This window comes from Ceratotherium simum, chromosome 32 (genome assembly GCF_057802395.1).
Source record: "Ceratotherium simum simum isolate JZ-2026a chromosome 32, ASM5780239v1, whole genome shotgun sequence".
NCBI classification, from domain to species: domain Eukaryota; kingdom Metazoa; phylum Chordata; class Mammalia; order Perissodactyla; family Rhinocerotidae; genus Ceratotherium; species Ceratotherium simum.
Window position 1 is genome coordinate 26,235,730 of NC_141931.1, and position 14,178 is coordinate 26,249,907.

The window sequence follows — 14,178 nt, forward strand, 5'->3', positions numbered from 1 at the left end:
CTGAGTTTTATGATTCTCTCAGGTGTGCTATTTTTCTTGTTTCTATGTGCTTTTATGCATAACAAAACACAGAGTTTGATTTGGATGTGGAAGAAATGTCGACTGCGGGAACTATAGCATGCTCTGTAGTGTCGATTAAGAAATAAGTATATATAGCTGTGTATGTAAACATTCATATTGATGTAAGCCCTGTGTCTCATCTATTCACTATCGATCTTGTTTGCATAGAAAACATCAGCAAGTGACTGTCTGGAATAATGATCTTTGTGCACAGTGTATCCTATTGTGTTACTGCTAAGTTTAGCCAGAGAGGCTGCATTTTACTACTGTACAACAGGTGACCAATTTATAATAATGTGAGGAAACAGGAATAGAAGCCAAAAATGAATTGGATTCCCACAACAGTTTCTATTAGGAATTATTTTCCGTAAGGTAGACTTTTTTTGGACCCCAGTTAGTCAGTGTTTCGAGATGTGATCGTGATGGCAAACTTAACATTAATATCCAAGTTAGGGAGGGCAGCTAAGAGAGTAGAAAGCAAAAAGGTGTCTTCATACTCTGGAAGGAGTTTTTATTCTATTTTTAATTTTTCAAATTAATAAAATATTAACTATGTGATTTTATACCCATGGCTGCCATCATTTTGTACCCATAATCTGATGTACAGATTTATTAAAAATTAAATTTGGATTGCAAGAAACTGTTAGCCTATAGTTAAAACATTAGTTTAAGACATTTCATATATTCTTCTAAAAGAAAACATGTTATGATATATATGTTATATATGTTATATGTTTTATCAACATTTGAATGCATTAAAGAAGGAATGATCGTTTGCATTATCAAAGAATACTTCACTTTTTATGAGAGTTGATTCTGTACCACCTGAGTAATAACTGTGAGGAAGTTTCTATTTATTTTCTCATTTAATCCCTACAGCTGCCCAGTGCAGTAGTAATCATTAAAAGTCACGTATGACCCGGGGCCAGCCCAGTGGCGTAGTGGTTACGTTCGCGCGCTCTGCTTCGGTGGCCCGGGGTGCGCGGGTTCGGATCCCAGGCGCGGACCTACGCTCCACTCATCGAGCCATACTGTGGCGGCATCCCACTCAGTAAAAAGAGGAAGATTGGCACAGATGTTAGCTCGGGGCCAATCTTCCTCACCAAAAAAAAAAAAAAAAAACTTACATATGACCCCATAATAAGCTAATTTCAACAAAAAATAACTCTCCTTTTCTCATTCCCAGTACTGAGGAAAACTCTAAGCAATGTGTAGAATATTAAATAGCAGAGGTCTTTTTTGGTAAAGGTCTGCAAAAATACTGACCAAGGTTTTAATGATTATGGCATAAATATCAAATGTTCTAATTACGTAGAATATTCTGAGGTTCATACCACTTAGTTTTCCTCTTTCAACCTAAGGTCATCACTACAAGAAGTCTCTGTCATTTGCTTCCAACAATCCTTAGGTAATGTCTTTCTTAAATCCTGTTCTTTGGAGCCAAATAATAATATTCCTTCTTGTAATTATACAAGTATATTTATACCACTAAAAGAATCCTGAAAGGTTGAATTGAAACTTTTCCTCCAATCTGTATATGACAAGTGCTAAGGAATGTGTGCATATGTGTGTGTGTGTATAATTTTTATGACATTCTTCACAGGTTCTGTCTTCATCTGGGTTGTATTTACTGTTTAAGACAAGAATACTTTTATCTATATGCTTGAACCCCAGGAGTATGTAACGTGGTCCATTGATATAGTAGGAGCTTATCAATCCTGTTGCATCATTTTATGATCTATCCTTCTGTTTGTAGGAACAGTTTAATTTGAACCCTCTATAAAAAATCGATGTAGATTCTCTCCTTTAAAAATCTCCGAGGGCAAGAACTCGATTGTCTTTTATTCTTAATCGTAAGTGTAAGTGCTTCCATTTATAATTTAAGGTCCACTGTTTCCTCTTTTCTTTAGCAAAGTCAGTGTTAAAAAATATTTTCCTGATAAGTCAAAGCCTGCTGCCCAACATCTTGTTGAAAAGGCCCAGTTCTCTTGTGAGCTGGGAGTTTCAGGGGATTGAGCCCTCTTATTTATCTCTTGTTCCTCCCGAGACCCCATTAAAATGACACTAAAGAAATAAAAAATACGTAAACCAACAAGAGAAAGAAATGAAGAGGGACCAGCGCGGAAAAGAAATTTCACAGTGTTTCTGGCGGCCTGAAAAGCTGATGATGGCTTGGCGACTGCTGAAGCTTTGGGGGGGCCGCTGCAACCCTGGACGTACTTGGGGGCTGCAGCTGAGGGGTCCCCTGGGAACCCCCGTAGGCTTGGGACTTTGCGTGCCAGGTGCGTAGGAGTCCTGTGTGGGGCAGAAAGTCACAGGGTGTAATGGGATGCTGCAGTCAGAACGCTTCCCGGGCTCTCTCTCCCCACACGCCATTGGTAACCCAAGGACTGGAAACCCCATGTTTATCCCCAGGGCTGATCTCTGAAGAAGGGGACAGAACTGTCAGGGGAAACCTGGGAGGCTAGTTTGGGAGTTAGCTTTATAGAGGGGAGTTGCCCTCATTCCTGCTCTCTGAGTCAGAAGCCTCTGCTCCAGGACAAGTCACCTCCAAGGTTTTCCGGTGTCTTCAGTTTAAGTATGCTGCATGAGCAGGGACCACCAGGCACTCTAGGAGAGCCTCTGATGTGAGAGAGAGAGGGAGATAGAGAAACCACGAAACAACCCCAGGAGTCAGAGAGGATCTGGGGCACAGAAGGGGAGAAAATCCTCTCATGACCATAATGATAGGTTTTTGAAATGGCCTCTGGTAAGAAAAATGTTCTAGAAGAATGGAACAACCAAAGAGCAAGAAAGAACCATTGAAAATTAAAAATACGACGAGAAAATAAATTCAAAGAAGTGTTGGTTGAAAGTGAGTTGAGAAAATTGCCAGAAAGAACAACAGAAAATCCTCTGTGTGGTTAAACTCTAGGATGTAGGAATATGACAAAAACCCCTTTTCTTTTGCCTAGAGTGTGTTTGAGTGAAAGTGGCCTCACTGTTCATTGTAATTATTCTCCCATCTTTGAAATGAGGGGAAAGGTGTGTGCAGCTGGTCTTCTCCGTGGACCTGTTTGACGTGGTGACATGTAAGGAGAGATGAGGAGGGTGTCCATGGACCCCAGCCCAGGTCTCAGTGCTCAGGACTCGCCTGAATGGACAGCTCTGATGGGCGGCTTTGTACCCACAGACCAGTGTCCACGGGAAATGATGTCCTTGAGAAGTGACGAATCTTACAACTCTCTGTGTTTACATGTGCTTGATGGGCCTGGAAATCCAGTAAGAGTGGTGGTTTCCCAAATTATGAAAAATTGATGGCAATCTTCTGGCTTTCATTTGGAATTCTTTTTATAGACAGCTTTCTAATCCTAATAAAGCTGTTGAGGGGTTTCGGGGCCGTCTCTAAATGTCTTCATAGAAATATATGTGTGTATTTTCTTTTTCTGAAACTCATATTCATGATTGCTTCCTTCAGTGAGATGTGGAGGGGGAATGTAGCTTGGATTTTTGAAAAAGTAAAGTTGAGTGTTTATAATGTTGTAACTAATAGAACCTTGAAATTATGTTCATGAGAAGCTTATAAAAAGATTCTGATTTTATTCTTCTTAGGGACTTCTAAGAGTTTCTCTCTATAAATTAAAAACACAGGAAAATGATTACCAAGTTGTGGATAAACTTTCCTCCACCTGAAATTACAGATTTTTGAAAAATCATTTCTTTCCTGCCGTGGAGTTCATGTTTGATGTTGTAGTTAGGCGTAGGGCAGGTTGTGGGTTTTCTGAAATTTAGTGTGTGGACCAGTCCTTCAATTTGAAGAAAAAGATAATGAGCATAGGACAAGGAATTGGTTTACATTTGAGAGAGATCGTTTGTATGTCCATACTCCTTGATTTTGAGGCTTTGAAGAGAGACGTTCTGTAGTAAATAAAAATTTATAGTTTTAAAATTTTCCAGTTAGAAGTTTAGTGGACACATAGAAAAATCCAGTTCAGCTTGTATTGCAATAAATTCTAAGGAATTTCCAGGCAAGTTTTATTATACTAGGATTTAACTGAATTGAATATTGTTTAAAATAAGTCTCTTGACTGCGAATTGTAAATTTGTAATGCATAGTTGTTTACATGTGGCGATACTTATTGTAATAGATTTTACATTTGAAAATTTAGAGTTTTGAGAACTAAAGGTCAACGAAAAGAAAAAAACAGTTTTTCTTTTAAAGTTACCAGTATTCCTGAGAACTGTTTATTTTCTATTTTTGAACCTAAAATGGTTGGTGTACCTTTACAACTAAGATACATTTTCCATGGAGAGTAATTTGTGTAGATATTCTTTGGTCCATAAAAGATTGCTTCTGAGTCTGGTGCAGAGCATATTAATGGACAGTTATGGGACCTCTGGAACGGAGGGCACACAAGATGTAAATTTCAGAGTCATCTGCAATGTTCTCTTCCTATAACTCAGACCATTTAAATTTCAACATTGTGCAATGTCTTTATAGCGTGCTTGCATATTTGAAACATTTTAACTTAAATGTTAACTTTGATTATATGGATGTTAGAAACCACTCTTAAGTAGAAAATTGAACTTTCTTCTCAGTGGATATAGACATCAGTTCTGTCAAACACAAGACCATTTATTGCTTGACTGGGCTGATTGTCATCCTTTTGTGATGAAATATGAAATGCCTGTTTATTTGGTATACTTGTATATTTTGTCCTCATCTTGAAACTTTTGTGTAGATAGTCATTTTTATATTATCTCTATCAGGCCTACAACTTAAATTATTGATTTATCTATATGAAAAGCTTCTGAGAGTCATAGATCATAGTGGAAAGATTCCATGTAAGATTAGGGTCCAAATTCTTGGATTTGAGGCTGGCTCTACCCTTAGTTTTCTCTATGAACTTGGGCAAAAGTTAGTTAAGAAAAACCAGCTCAGGGCTGGCCCCGTGGCTTAGCAGTTAAGTGCTCGCGCTCCGCTGCTGGCGGCCTGGGTTCGGATCCCGGGCGTGCACCGACGCACTGCTTCTCCAGCCATGCTGAGGCCGTGTCCCACATACAGCAACTAGAAGGATGTGCAGCTATGACATACAACTATCTACTGGGGCTTTGGGGGAAAAAATAAATAAAATTAAAAAAAAGAAAAAAAAAAGAAAAACCAGCTCGTAACGTTGTTAGGATGATCAAAAGAGATGAAGTAAGTGAAAGCTGTTTATAAAGCATAAGATGAATACAAATTTTAATTAATTTATCTGGTATGCCATTGCTGTTGGTCTTCTCAGTAATGTTAGGCATGTAGGAGGATTGTCTTAGTCCGTTTGAGCTGCTATAACAAAAATACCACACATTGGGTGGCTTATAAACAACAGACATTTATTTCTCACAGTTCTGGAGGCTGGAAGTCCAAGATCAAGGTGTGGGCACATCCTGTATCGGGTGAGAACCTGCTTCCTGGCTCTGGCTCATAGAGGGTGGTCTTCTCCCTGTGTCCTCACGTGATGCATGGGGCAGGGGAGCTCTCTGGGGTCTCTTTTTGTTGTTGATGTTGTTGTTGAGGAAGATTGGCCCTGAGCTAACATCTGTGCTAGTCTTCCTCTACTTTGTATGTGGGTCACTGCCACAGCATGACTGACGAGTGGTGTAGGTCTGCACCTGGGATCTGAACCCACAAACCTGGGCCCCTGAAGCGGAGAGCGCCGAACTTAGCCACTACGCCACACGGCCAGCCTCTTGGGTCTCTTTTATAGGGACACTGATCTGTCCATGAGGACTCCATCCTCATCACCTTATCTAAACCTAATTACCTCCCAACGGTCCCACCTCCTAATACCATCACGCTGGGGGATTAGGTTTCAACATAAGAATTTTGGGGGGACACAAACATTCAGTCCACAGCAAGGGCTGATTCAAAAATGGGTATAGCGTTGAAAAATGATTGCTGCACTTGCTAATGATGGAAAAGAACACAAGAACAGTTTTTGCCCCAAATGTGTGCATTTCCATGTGGGTATATACGTATCAAATAAGGAAGCTGCTATTTTATCTGAGAAAAAAATCTAGTGGTGAAAGATGAGTGGGCGAGTCTCTGTTTGTTACTAGGACACTGTGGTACAACTTAAAGCTGGACTGCCCAGCCTTGCCTGAGTCCCTTCCATTGTGGTTTTTCTCTCGGTCTTTTGATCGTTAACAGGCGATGGGGGGATATTGACTGAGATGCAGGTTAGTGATTGAAGTCACAGGAGCTGCCACTGTTCCCCATTCTGGCAGTTCTGCCAAAGCGTGTTGAAAGTTTCAATCTGGAATTGGCAGAAATGAGTAATAAATAACTGGTGAGAATGTGTAATCATTTAATATATACTTATAAGAAAACAAGAGCCTATATTTATTAATTGCTTAGAGTGTGTCAGGTATGGTTATATTTTATTGACATATGCATCTTCTTTAATCTTTATAGCACGCCCGTAAGCAAAATGTTGTTAACACCATTATACTGACATGGATAGAGTATAAGAGAAATTGAGTAAATCACTCCAAGTCACATAGCCGGTGATGGCAGAGCCTACCAGGGAGCTGAGATCTTCTGCACGCCATGACCTGGCAGTTCCCACCACACCATTATGGTCCAGTTGCCTGTTGTACTAATTCTGTCCCTGTAGGTTTGAGCTAGGAACAGTGGCATCGTGCCTTTGAAGCACCTAAACAATGTACAAACCAACTGAGTCTTGAACCTTTCAGGAAGGCTACGAATGGGATGTATCCTAGGCAGTGCTTGAGGGCCCGCCGTTCATGGGATGTCAAGGTCAGAATCACAGTGTGGGTGGATGGGAATGTGGGCCATGCCTGCTGCTCTCCTGATTTTTTGATCCTGTGGTGCCCTGGGAAGGCTCAGGGCCTCTCCTGAATATGGATGAGACCTAGGGAAGCCTTTGGAGATCTTTAGTTTGGGGAGATCTGCCAAGAGGTTGCATTTTTCTCAGGTCTTGGGTTCTAAGCACTTAGAGAATGTCGGCCTCCCAGGTGTGACATTCCTTTTTTCAAAAGGTGTCTCAGATGCATCCCTTCCTTGCTTATGGAGCCATCACTTCTGTTTTGGGCCCTGTCACTTTTGTACGTAGTTAACTAAGTAGCTTCTACATTGGTTTTCCTGCCATTACCTGCTTTTGTCTCTGTTTAAACTTTTTTTCTATTGCCAGATTCATTTTATGCAGAAATTTCCTGTTTATTAAACATCTATGTGGACTTGCTGGGCTGTCCCTAATTTTGTTCCTGCCACTTAACGTTATTTCCCAGCGTTCTGTGCTCAGACTGCCATACCCGACCAATTTCTGCAGTGTCGTTTTCCATTTCCTCCCTCGCTCCATCACTCTTGTTAGCATTTGCTGTTCCTGTTGGTCTGGAAATCCTTTCCTCCTCTTCTCTCCCTGTTTAAACCTTTTATATAATTCAGAGCCTGGTTTTATTTTCCCACCTGGAAAACTTTCTCTTGATTTTTCCAGCCCCCATTGATCTCTGTCTTCTGGGAACCTCATGAATGACATACCTTATAATATCTTCGTTGTTCACAGAAGTTTCTAAACAGGTTGTAAAACTTCAGGACCTCATTCTTTAATCCCCTTGATGCCAAGCAAAATCTCGGCACGTGGTAGGTGTGACGTCACCCATTGTTGACAGGTTTGTTGTTGCAATTTTAGTACTTAGTTTAAGCACGGTGCGTAAAATTAAGAAGAGTATTGAAATAGCACCTATCTTCAGAAAAGTGCTGTGATTTTAAATTTATTTTATACTCCACTGCTGTGTTGAAGTATGCTTTTTCTCCTTTGTCTCGCCAGCAATCAAAGAGAAGTACACGGACTGGACAGAATTTCTTATTCGAGATCTGACTGGTTCCCGGACGGCACCCGCCAACCTCCTAGAAGGAGTATGTATTGTTGTTACACAGCTTTTCTATGTCTGAAGCATCACAGTTACGTGATCTCAAACCTAATGGCACCTTTGCATATATCCTTCTGCAGGTACATGAGTACACACAGATATTTATATCCAAAGAGCTTAACTTCCTGTTTTTCCTTAGGTTACTGATTCTAATGGCATTGGGTAATCTTCACCTGTGGTACAATCAATAAATAGGAAATTTGTTTCTGCGTGAAAACATTTTTAAATAATAATATGTTAGAATATCTTCCCACTATCCTGTATGTTTAAGCTTCTGTCCTATATTAGTGAATGTAAAATAAAATGTAGAATAACTGTTTTGTGTAAGTGATAACTAAGCATCTATGTGCTCTAGTAGCATCTCGGAGTATATGGATAAATGGTTCCATTAACAATTCTGTTCCAGGTGCATAACCCCAAGATTTAATCACACACATGTTAAGTAATAATTGAATAACCTCCCTTAAAAAACAAGAGGAAAAACGGCTAACCATTTTTAAATGTGGTTAAGGCAATTTTAAGATTTTTGAATCAAAAATAGTTTCACCTGCAATCTTGGTGGTTCATTTGAAAATAATTTCATGATAAAACATTTTGATATGTACTATATATAGTAGAACAGGAAGAGAAATGTACTGTGTCATAAATAATGATTGTTACCAAGTCTGAACAATGCCCCCGAAAAAGAGGAAAACGCAATGAATAACAAGAAATACGGTGTGGATTTTAACAATATCATTATTCTCTTAACATTAACCATAAGTTTCCATGCTCTCAGAAAAGATATTAATACTCTGGAACACCACCGTCTAATATACAGATATTGGGTTTTGTTTTGTGAAGATTTTGTCTGATGTATTTGTTTATCTTAATGGCCACTAATTTAATTGTTTGGTTAACAAATCAAAATGATGGTTGTTCACTCTTCAAAAGGACACGTTGTCTTACTCTGTTAGGTTTTTTTAAACATATTTGCCTACCAGGCTGGCTGAATAAACACCCTTTTCATATGCTAAGAAGGTGCTTAGATGGGGCAGTAATTATATATATTCTCTAGACCAACTATTGGGTAAAACAATAGCAATACCTTTACATACTAGTCTCATTTAGCTGATCATTAATGTGTATTAGGCATGTCATTTACGCATATTTGTGCTTGACTCAGATCATCAAAGTATGAGAGGGTCTTGGTTATTACAGTGGTGGCCATTGTAAGATAAATACCTGTTAAGTCATGGTATAAATTTATAGCCCCATATTAGATATATCTGTCTATTGGAAAAGTACACATTTCGCTACCACATGTTTTCTAGCTCGAGGCAAATTTGGGTATAACTCTTCTTAAAAGCATACTAATTTCTAACAAATGCAATTTTATCTGGGAAGGGTGATTTGTTTGGGGAGAACTTAGCACAAACTGTTATTTTCTATTTACTTGTGATTTTTGTTGTTGGGTTCAGAGTTGGGTAAAATGGAAGTGTGTGTGGGGGGAGAGGGAAGGGGGAGGGGGCAGTCGTGGTGGAGAGGATGGGGGTGGGGGAAACACCAGACTGTTTGCCAATAGCTTGGATGATGGTGTGAAAAAATATTATCTTCTGCTGTCATCTGTTTCCATGAGAACCTTAAAATAAAGTTTAAAATAAGGAGTTTTGCTTCTGTTTAAACAGCCTCTGCGAGGGAAAGGCCCTATAGACCTCATTACAGTTGATTCCTTAATAGAACTTCAGGATTCTCAGAACCCTTTTCAGTACTGGATAGTTAGTGTGATTCAAAATGTTGGAGGAAGATTACGCCTTCGCTATGTGGGATTGGAGGACACTGAATCCTATGACCAGTGGTTGTTTTACTTGGATTACAGACTTCGACCAGTTGGTTGGTGTCAAGAGAATAAATACAGAATGGACCCACCTTCAGGTAAGGGCCGAAGGTTTTGCTGCTGCAAAGTATTTCAGAAAAAGATGTGATATTCTCCTGAATGTGTCTCTGGAAAATTTATTAGCTCTGTGGTATCTTTGACATCTGAATATGTGAATAGTAAGCGTTTTAACTTCAGAATGCTTCCTATAAGGAATAAAACCCAAGACCTCAATTAATAGTGCTCTTAAAGGAGAAAGTCGTGTTGGAGGCTGTGGAGAAGTTGATCTAGTTCGGTTGGAATCACTGGTTCAGAAATGAAAGACACAATAGATTGGGACTTGGTCATATTCTCCCTTTTTCTTTAGGGACTTTGATGGTCTTGCAAGTAGGTTCCAAAATCTCCATCTGTCTGTCCATGCATGCATGCATCCATCCATCCATCCATTCATCCTGCATCCATCCACCCACCCATCCATATCTCTCCCTCCCTCCATCCATCCATCCATCCATCCACCCATCAATCCATATCCATATCCATCCATTCACCCACCCATCCATCCATTTATTCATTTATCCATCCTTATCCATCATCCATCTGTCCGTATCCATCAATCTATCCATCCATCCACCCACCCATCCATCCATTTGTTTATTTATCCATCCATCCATATCCATCATCCATCTATCCATTCAACCATGTCCATCCATCCATCCATCCATATCCATATCCATATCCATCTCCATCCATCCACTCACCCATCCATCCATCTATCCACCCATCCATCTGAATATACAGACCAAATGTTTACCATTGTGTAATCTGTTCTGACCTGGAAATAGCAAAGAGAAAATCATCATGCTTTTTTTCTGGCGCATCATAGATTTTAATTAGCTTCAAATACACTGTCAGATGACTTTCCACAGACTTAACTGGATAGAATAGTGCATTATGCTTTCTGACATACCTAACTGGGCAAAAATCTCAGTGTTTACAAAATAACCATTCTTGAATGTTTACTATGTGCCAGGTGATTTTACATCTGCTGTATTGTGTATTTTGATTCCAAAAAAGTGCTCCATGTTTGATGTGACTATTTCCTTTTACAGCAGAGAAAATTGAGACTGGGGTTAAGCTGCTTGTCCAAGGTCCCCCAGTTTATAGGGGGGATGCACTGCAATTCAGATCCCAGGTCCCTTGCCCATACCATCCCATCCCCCTGCTGCCCCTTACTGGTCTTACCAACCTTTTGATGGGTCGCCTCAGAGCAAAAAGGTTGGCTTCTTATGGAATTAAAGATACCAAGGAAGACTATTCATTTCTTCCAGAAATTGCTGATCTTCATTTTGGTCAATTTCACAGGTATATTGGAAGCAAGGACTTGGCTCTTTGCTTTATTAAAACTGCCTGAGATTTTTCCTCCCACATTAGTTGGCAGTGTAAGTCTTGAGTCCATGAAGCTTAGGAGTTGTATTTCCTTTTTCTGTCACTCAAGGGCTTTAATTGAAAAAACTTCCTGGTTCTGTATCTCATGTGTTTGCACTTGTGTTGAATTTGACAGGCATATAGACATGTAACATGGTATCTTACGAGTATTATTATTGTCAACATTTTGAGAAGCCGCCAAGAAAGCCATTACACCCTGAGTAATTCTGGACTATGATGCAAACAAAAGACTTGTCAGTGTTGTGAGGAGAGACCTAAGCTCACGTTTGCCTTAGGATTCATAGTCTAGCAGGAGAAATTTACTCTGTGTGGAAAGTTGGGTGTATAAATCTTAGTATCTAATTGCTTTATAAATTTTAGGAGAAACATATATTTGCCAGTGTAAAAATTTATAGCAAAGCAAAGGATTCCTAGTAGCTTCTTAGGTTCTCTGAGATATTCCTTTCCTGTGAAATCATGGCACTCGTACTCAAAAGCAAAAATGGAAAGTATCATGGTAGAAACTTTGGAAACATTTGCATGTGAGAGCTCTCTTTTCTTAGATAATGTGTTATCTTTACAAGATAAGGATAAATTGTGTTTACTTGTCTTAGTAATTTTCTGGACATGAGTTGTCCATTTCACTGAAGAGTTCTTGGGTGTCATTAAAGACTTTGGGAGAGGCATCATCATCTGGAAGTTATTTTCCCAGTGTTTAGATTGTCAGCAAGAAAGGTTATGAATGGGACAAAGAAAATAAAAGGCGAAAGGACACTTCCAGTGTGACTTTTCGTCCCTCGGATGCAGTAGTTACAAGATGAAAATTGGATTCTGTTACCTCATTCAGCAGAACAACACCCAGGGAGGTAGTTATTACCCATGTTTGACACATGGGAACACAACCCAGTACTTTGGGTGTGTGTAAATTAATTTCCAGACCTAGTGTGACTTGTAAAACTTATATGGTGGCACTATTTCCTTAAGTGAAATACAGGTGGGAATAAAATTTCAGACTTGCTAGAAAATATTAGTCTGTTTTCCTTGTTCCCAAACATCCTTAAATAAATGAAAAGTGTACAGCATCCACTGATGGTGAGAAGTTGAGTTGGAAGGGTGGAGAGGAGGGGAGGTGATAGAGGCTTCGGGTGTTCTTTGAGCTAAGCTGTGTGAGTGCACCCTGCTCTCCATACCCCGTCAGTGCGCCCCCACTAACACCGCCACCGTGGCTACAAATAATCATGGTTTTTCCTTTAGTTTTACTTATTCTTGCTACTTTTTTTGGTGCACAATATTTCTCAACTGTTGAGTGCAAATAGAGGTAATGGAAAGTAGCTAGGAAGGCAGTCTTCAAGAGCTTGAGGAAAAGGTGCTGCCTTCATGTGTCCACCAGTGGACACAGTGGAACTCGGGAGTCATTGTGCTCTCCGTGTCTGTCCGGCATCAGAGGAAATAGCTTGGGGCGGGGAGGATAGAGAGAGGGAGAGGAGCCACCCCACTTCACACACACGGCTGTCAAGGGGGCACGTGGGTGCTGATGTTGAATCTAGCTTCAGCGAAGAATGGGTGAAAGGAAATGCTAGAACGGCAGACAATCACGGAAGGGGGCCGTGGCTTCCTGAGGTCCTCGGTGAGTCGGGCTGTCCCAGGCGAGGACTGGCCGTCCTCAGTGGTGAATGGAAGGCCATTGCGATCAGCTCCTTCTCCAGCTAACCCTAAAACACTCCGCTCTTTTCTTAGCCTCTGGCACGTTGGTCTCCCCTCTGTTCCACGGGCTTGCTCAGCGCGTCCCTTCTTGGGAATGCTGTTTTTCCGCCTGTTGCTGCCGCCCCTCCCTCCCTTCATTCAGACCTTAGATGAGAGGACTTTATAAGCTCCTCTAACTGAAAGTCTGCCTCGTTCACTGCTGTCTCCCCAGTGCCTGGCACATACCGGTGCTCAGTGAATACTTGTCGAATGAATTCACTGAATAAAACGTCGGGTATGTCTACAGGGAAGGAAGGAACCAGCCAAGTCTGCCTTCCGGGAGCCAAATAATCGATGGGGCTTTGGAAGCCAATTTGGAGGGGGAGAGCCCGGCGTGAAGACACCCCAAAAATGGCGAGGGCTGTACCGTCCTCTTTGCCCCTGATGTGTTAGGGGAGCTTTTGAAAGCAGGGTCAGAACGAGGAGATGCTCTTTGTTGATGTGATTTCTTATTGAGCAGCCAGGATGGCCCCAGGACATGTAAGATGCACAGGAATATAGTCTGTGGGGTTCATGGTAATTTTCTTCTTTTAAAAGGGTCTATGTGTGAATCAGGCTTGAGAAACCTAGAAAAGTAGAGAGAACGTGGACTGAGAGTCAGGGTCCCAGTTAGCTTCTCCTTCTTCTTCTGTCACTAGCTGCAGAGCCCCTGGGCAAGTCTCGTAACTTCTCTGAACCTCAGTTGCCTCGTCTGTCAAATGGGGATAATTGTATGTTTGCTGTGTTGCTGAGTGTTATAAGGTACCTTGAGTGATTGACATTTTCTAGGTATTCAATCTGTGATCAGAGTATTATGGTTATATTTAGTTTTCTAAGAAATTTAAGTAGGTCGTTGAGGTCAAGGGTCATTTAGAGGCCTCACCTGCTTTCCTATTTCTTGATGTTTAGAAAGCAAGATAGAGTCTTACATGTTTTGGCAGAAGCTAAGAAGATGAAACTTTTTGAGGTTTTTTTCCATCTCTATCTCGATTTTTTTTCCCCTTTAAAATCTATGTCAACCAATTTTTGTTCTTTTTCTTTCTATTTTAGATAGTTCCAGGAGTCAGGAAGTTTCTGAATCTAATTCAGATGCTTCCTACTTGAACTGTTTCTTAGTTCAAAGAGAGTAATTGCTTTCTGTATTAGCTTGGGCTGCCATAACCAAAACCGTAGACTGGGTGGCTTAAACAATACAAATGGTT

General features: G+C 40.6%; 1 protein-coding gene across 4 annotated transcripts in view; it reads left to right on the forward strand.

Moving 5' to 3' along the window:
- Positions 1 to 14,178, forward strand: part of SFMBT2 (Scm like with four mbt domains 2) — a 247,485-nt gene that overhangs the window by 112,508 nt on the left and 120,799 nt on the right. For 3 of the 4 annotated variants that reach the window (XM_087420850.1, XM_087420851.1, XM_014783683.2), the window contains exons 5-6: positions 7,872 to 7,960; positions 9,642 to 9,888. In XM_087420850.1, the coding sequence (XP_087276976.1) occupies positions 7,872 to 7,960; positions 9,642 to 9,888 (336 nt within the window). Of the gene's footprint in view, positions 1 to 7,871; positions 7,961 to 9,641; positions 9,889 to 14,178 lie in introns of those variants that run through there. The other variant, XM_087420852.1, reaches the window with a different exon arrangement.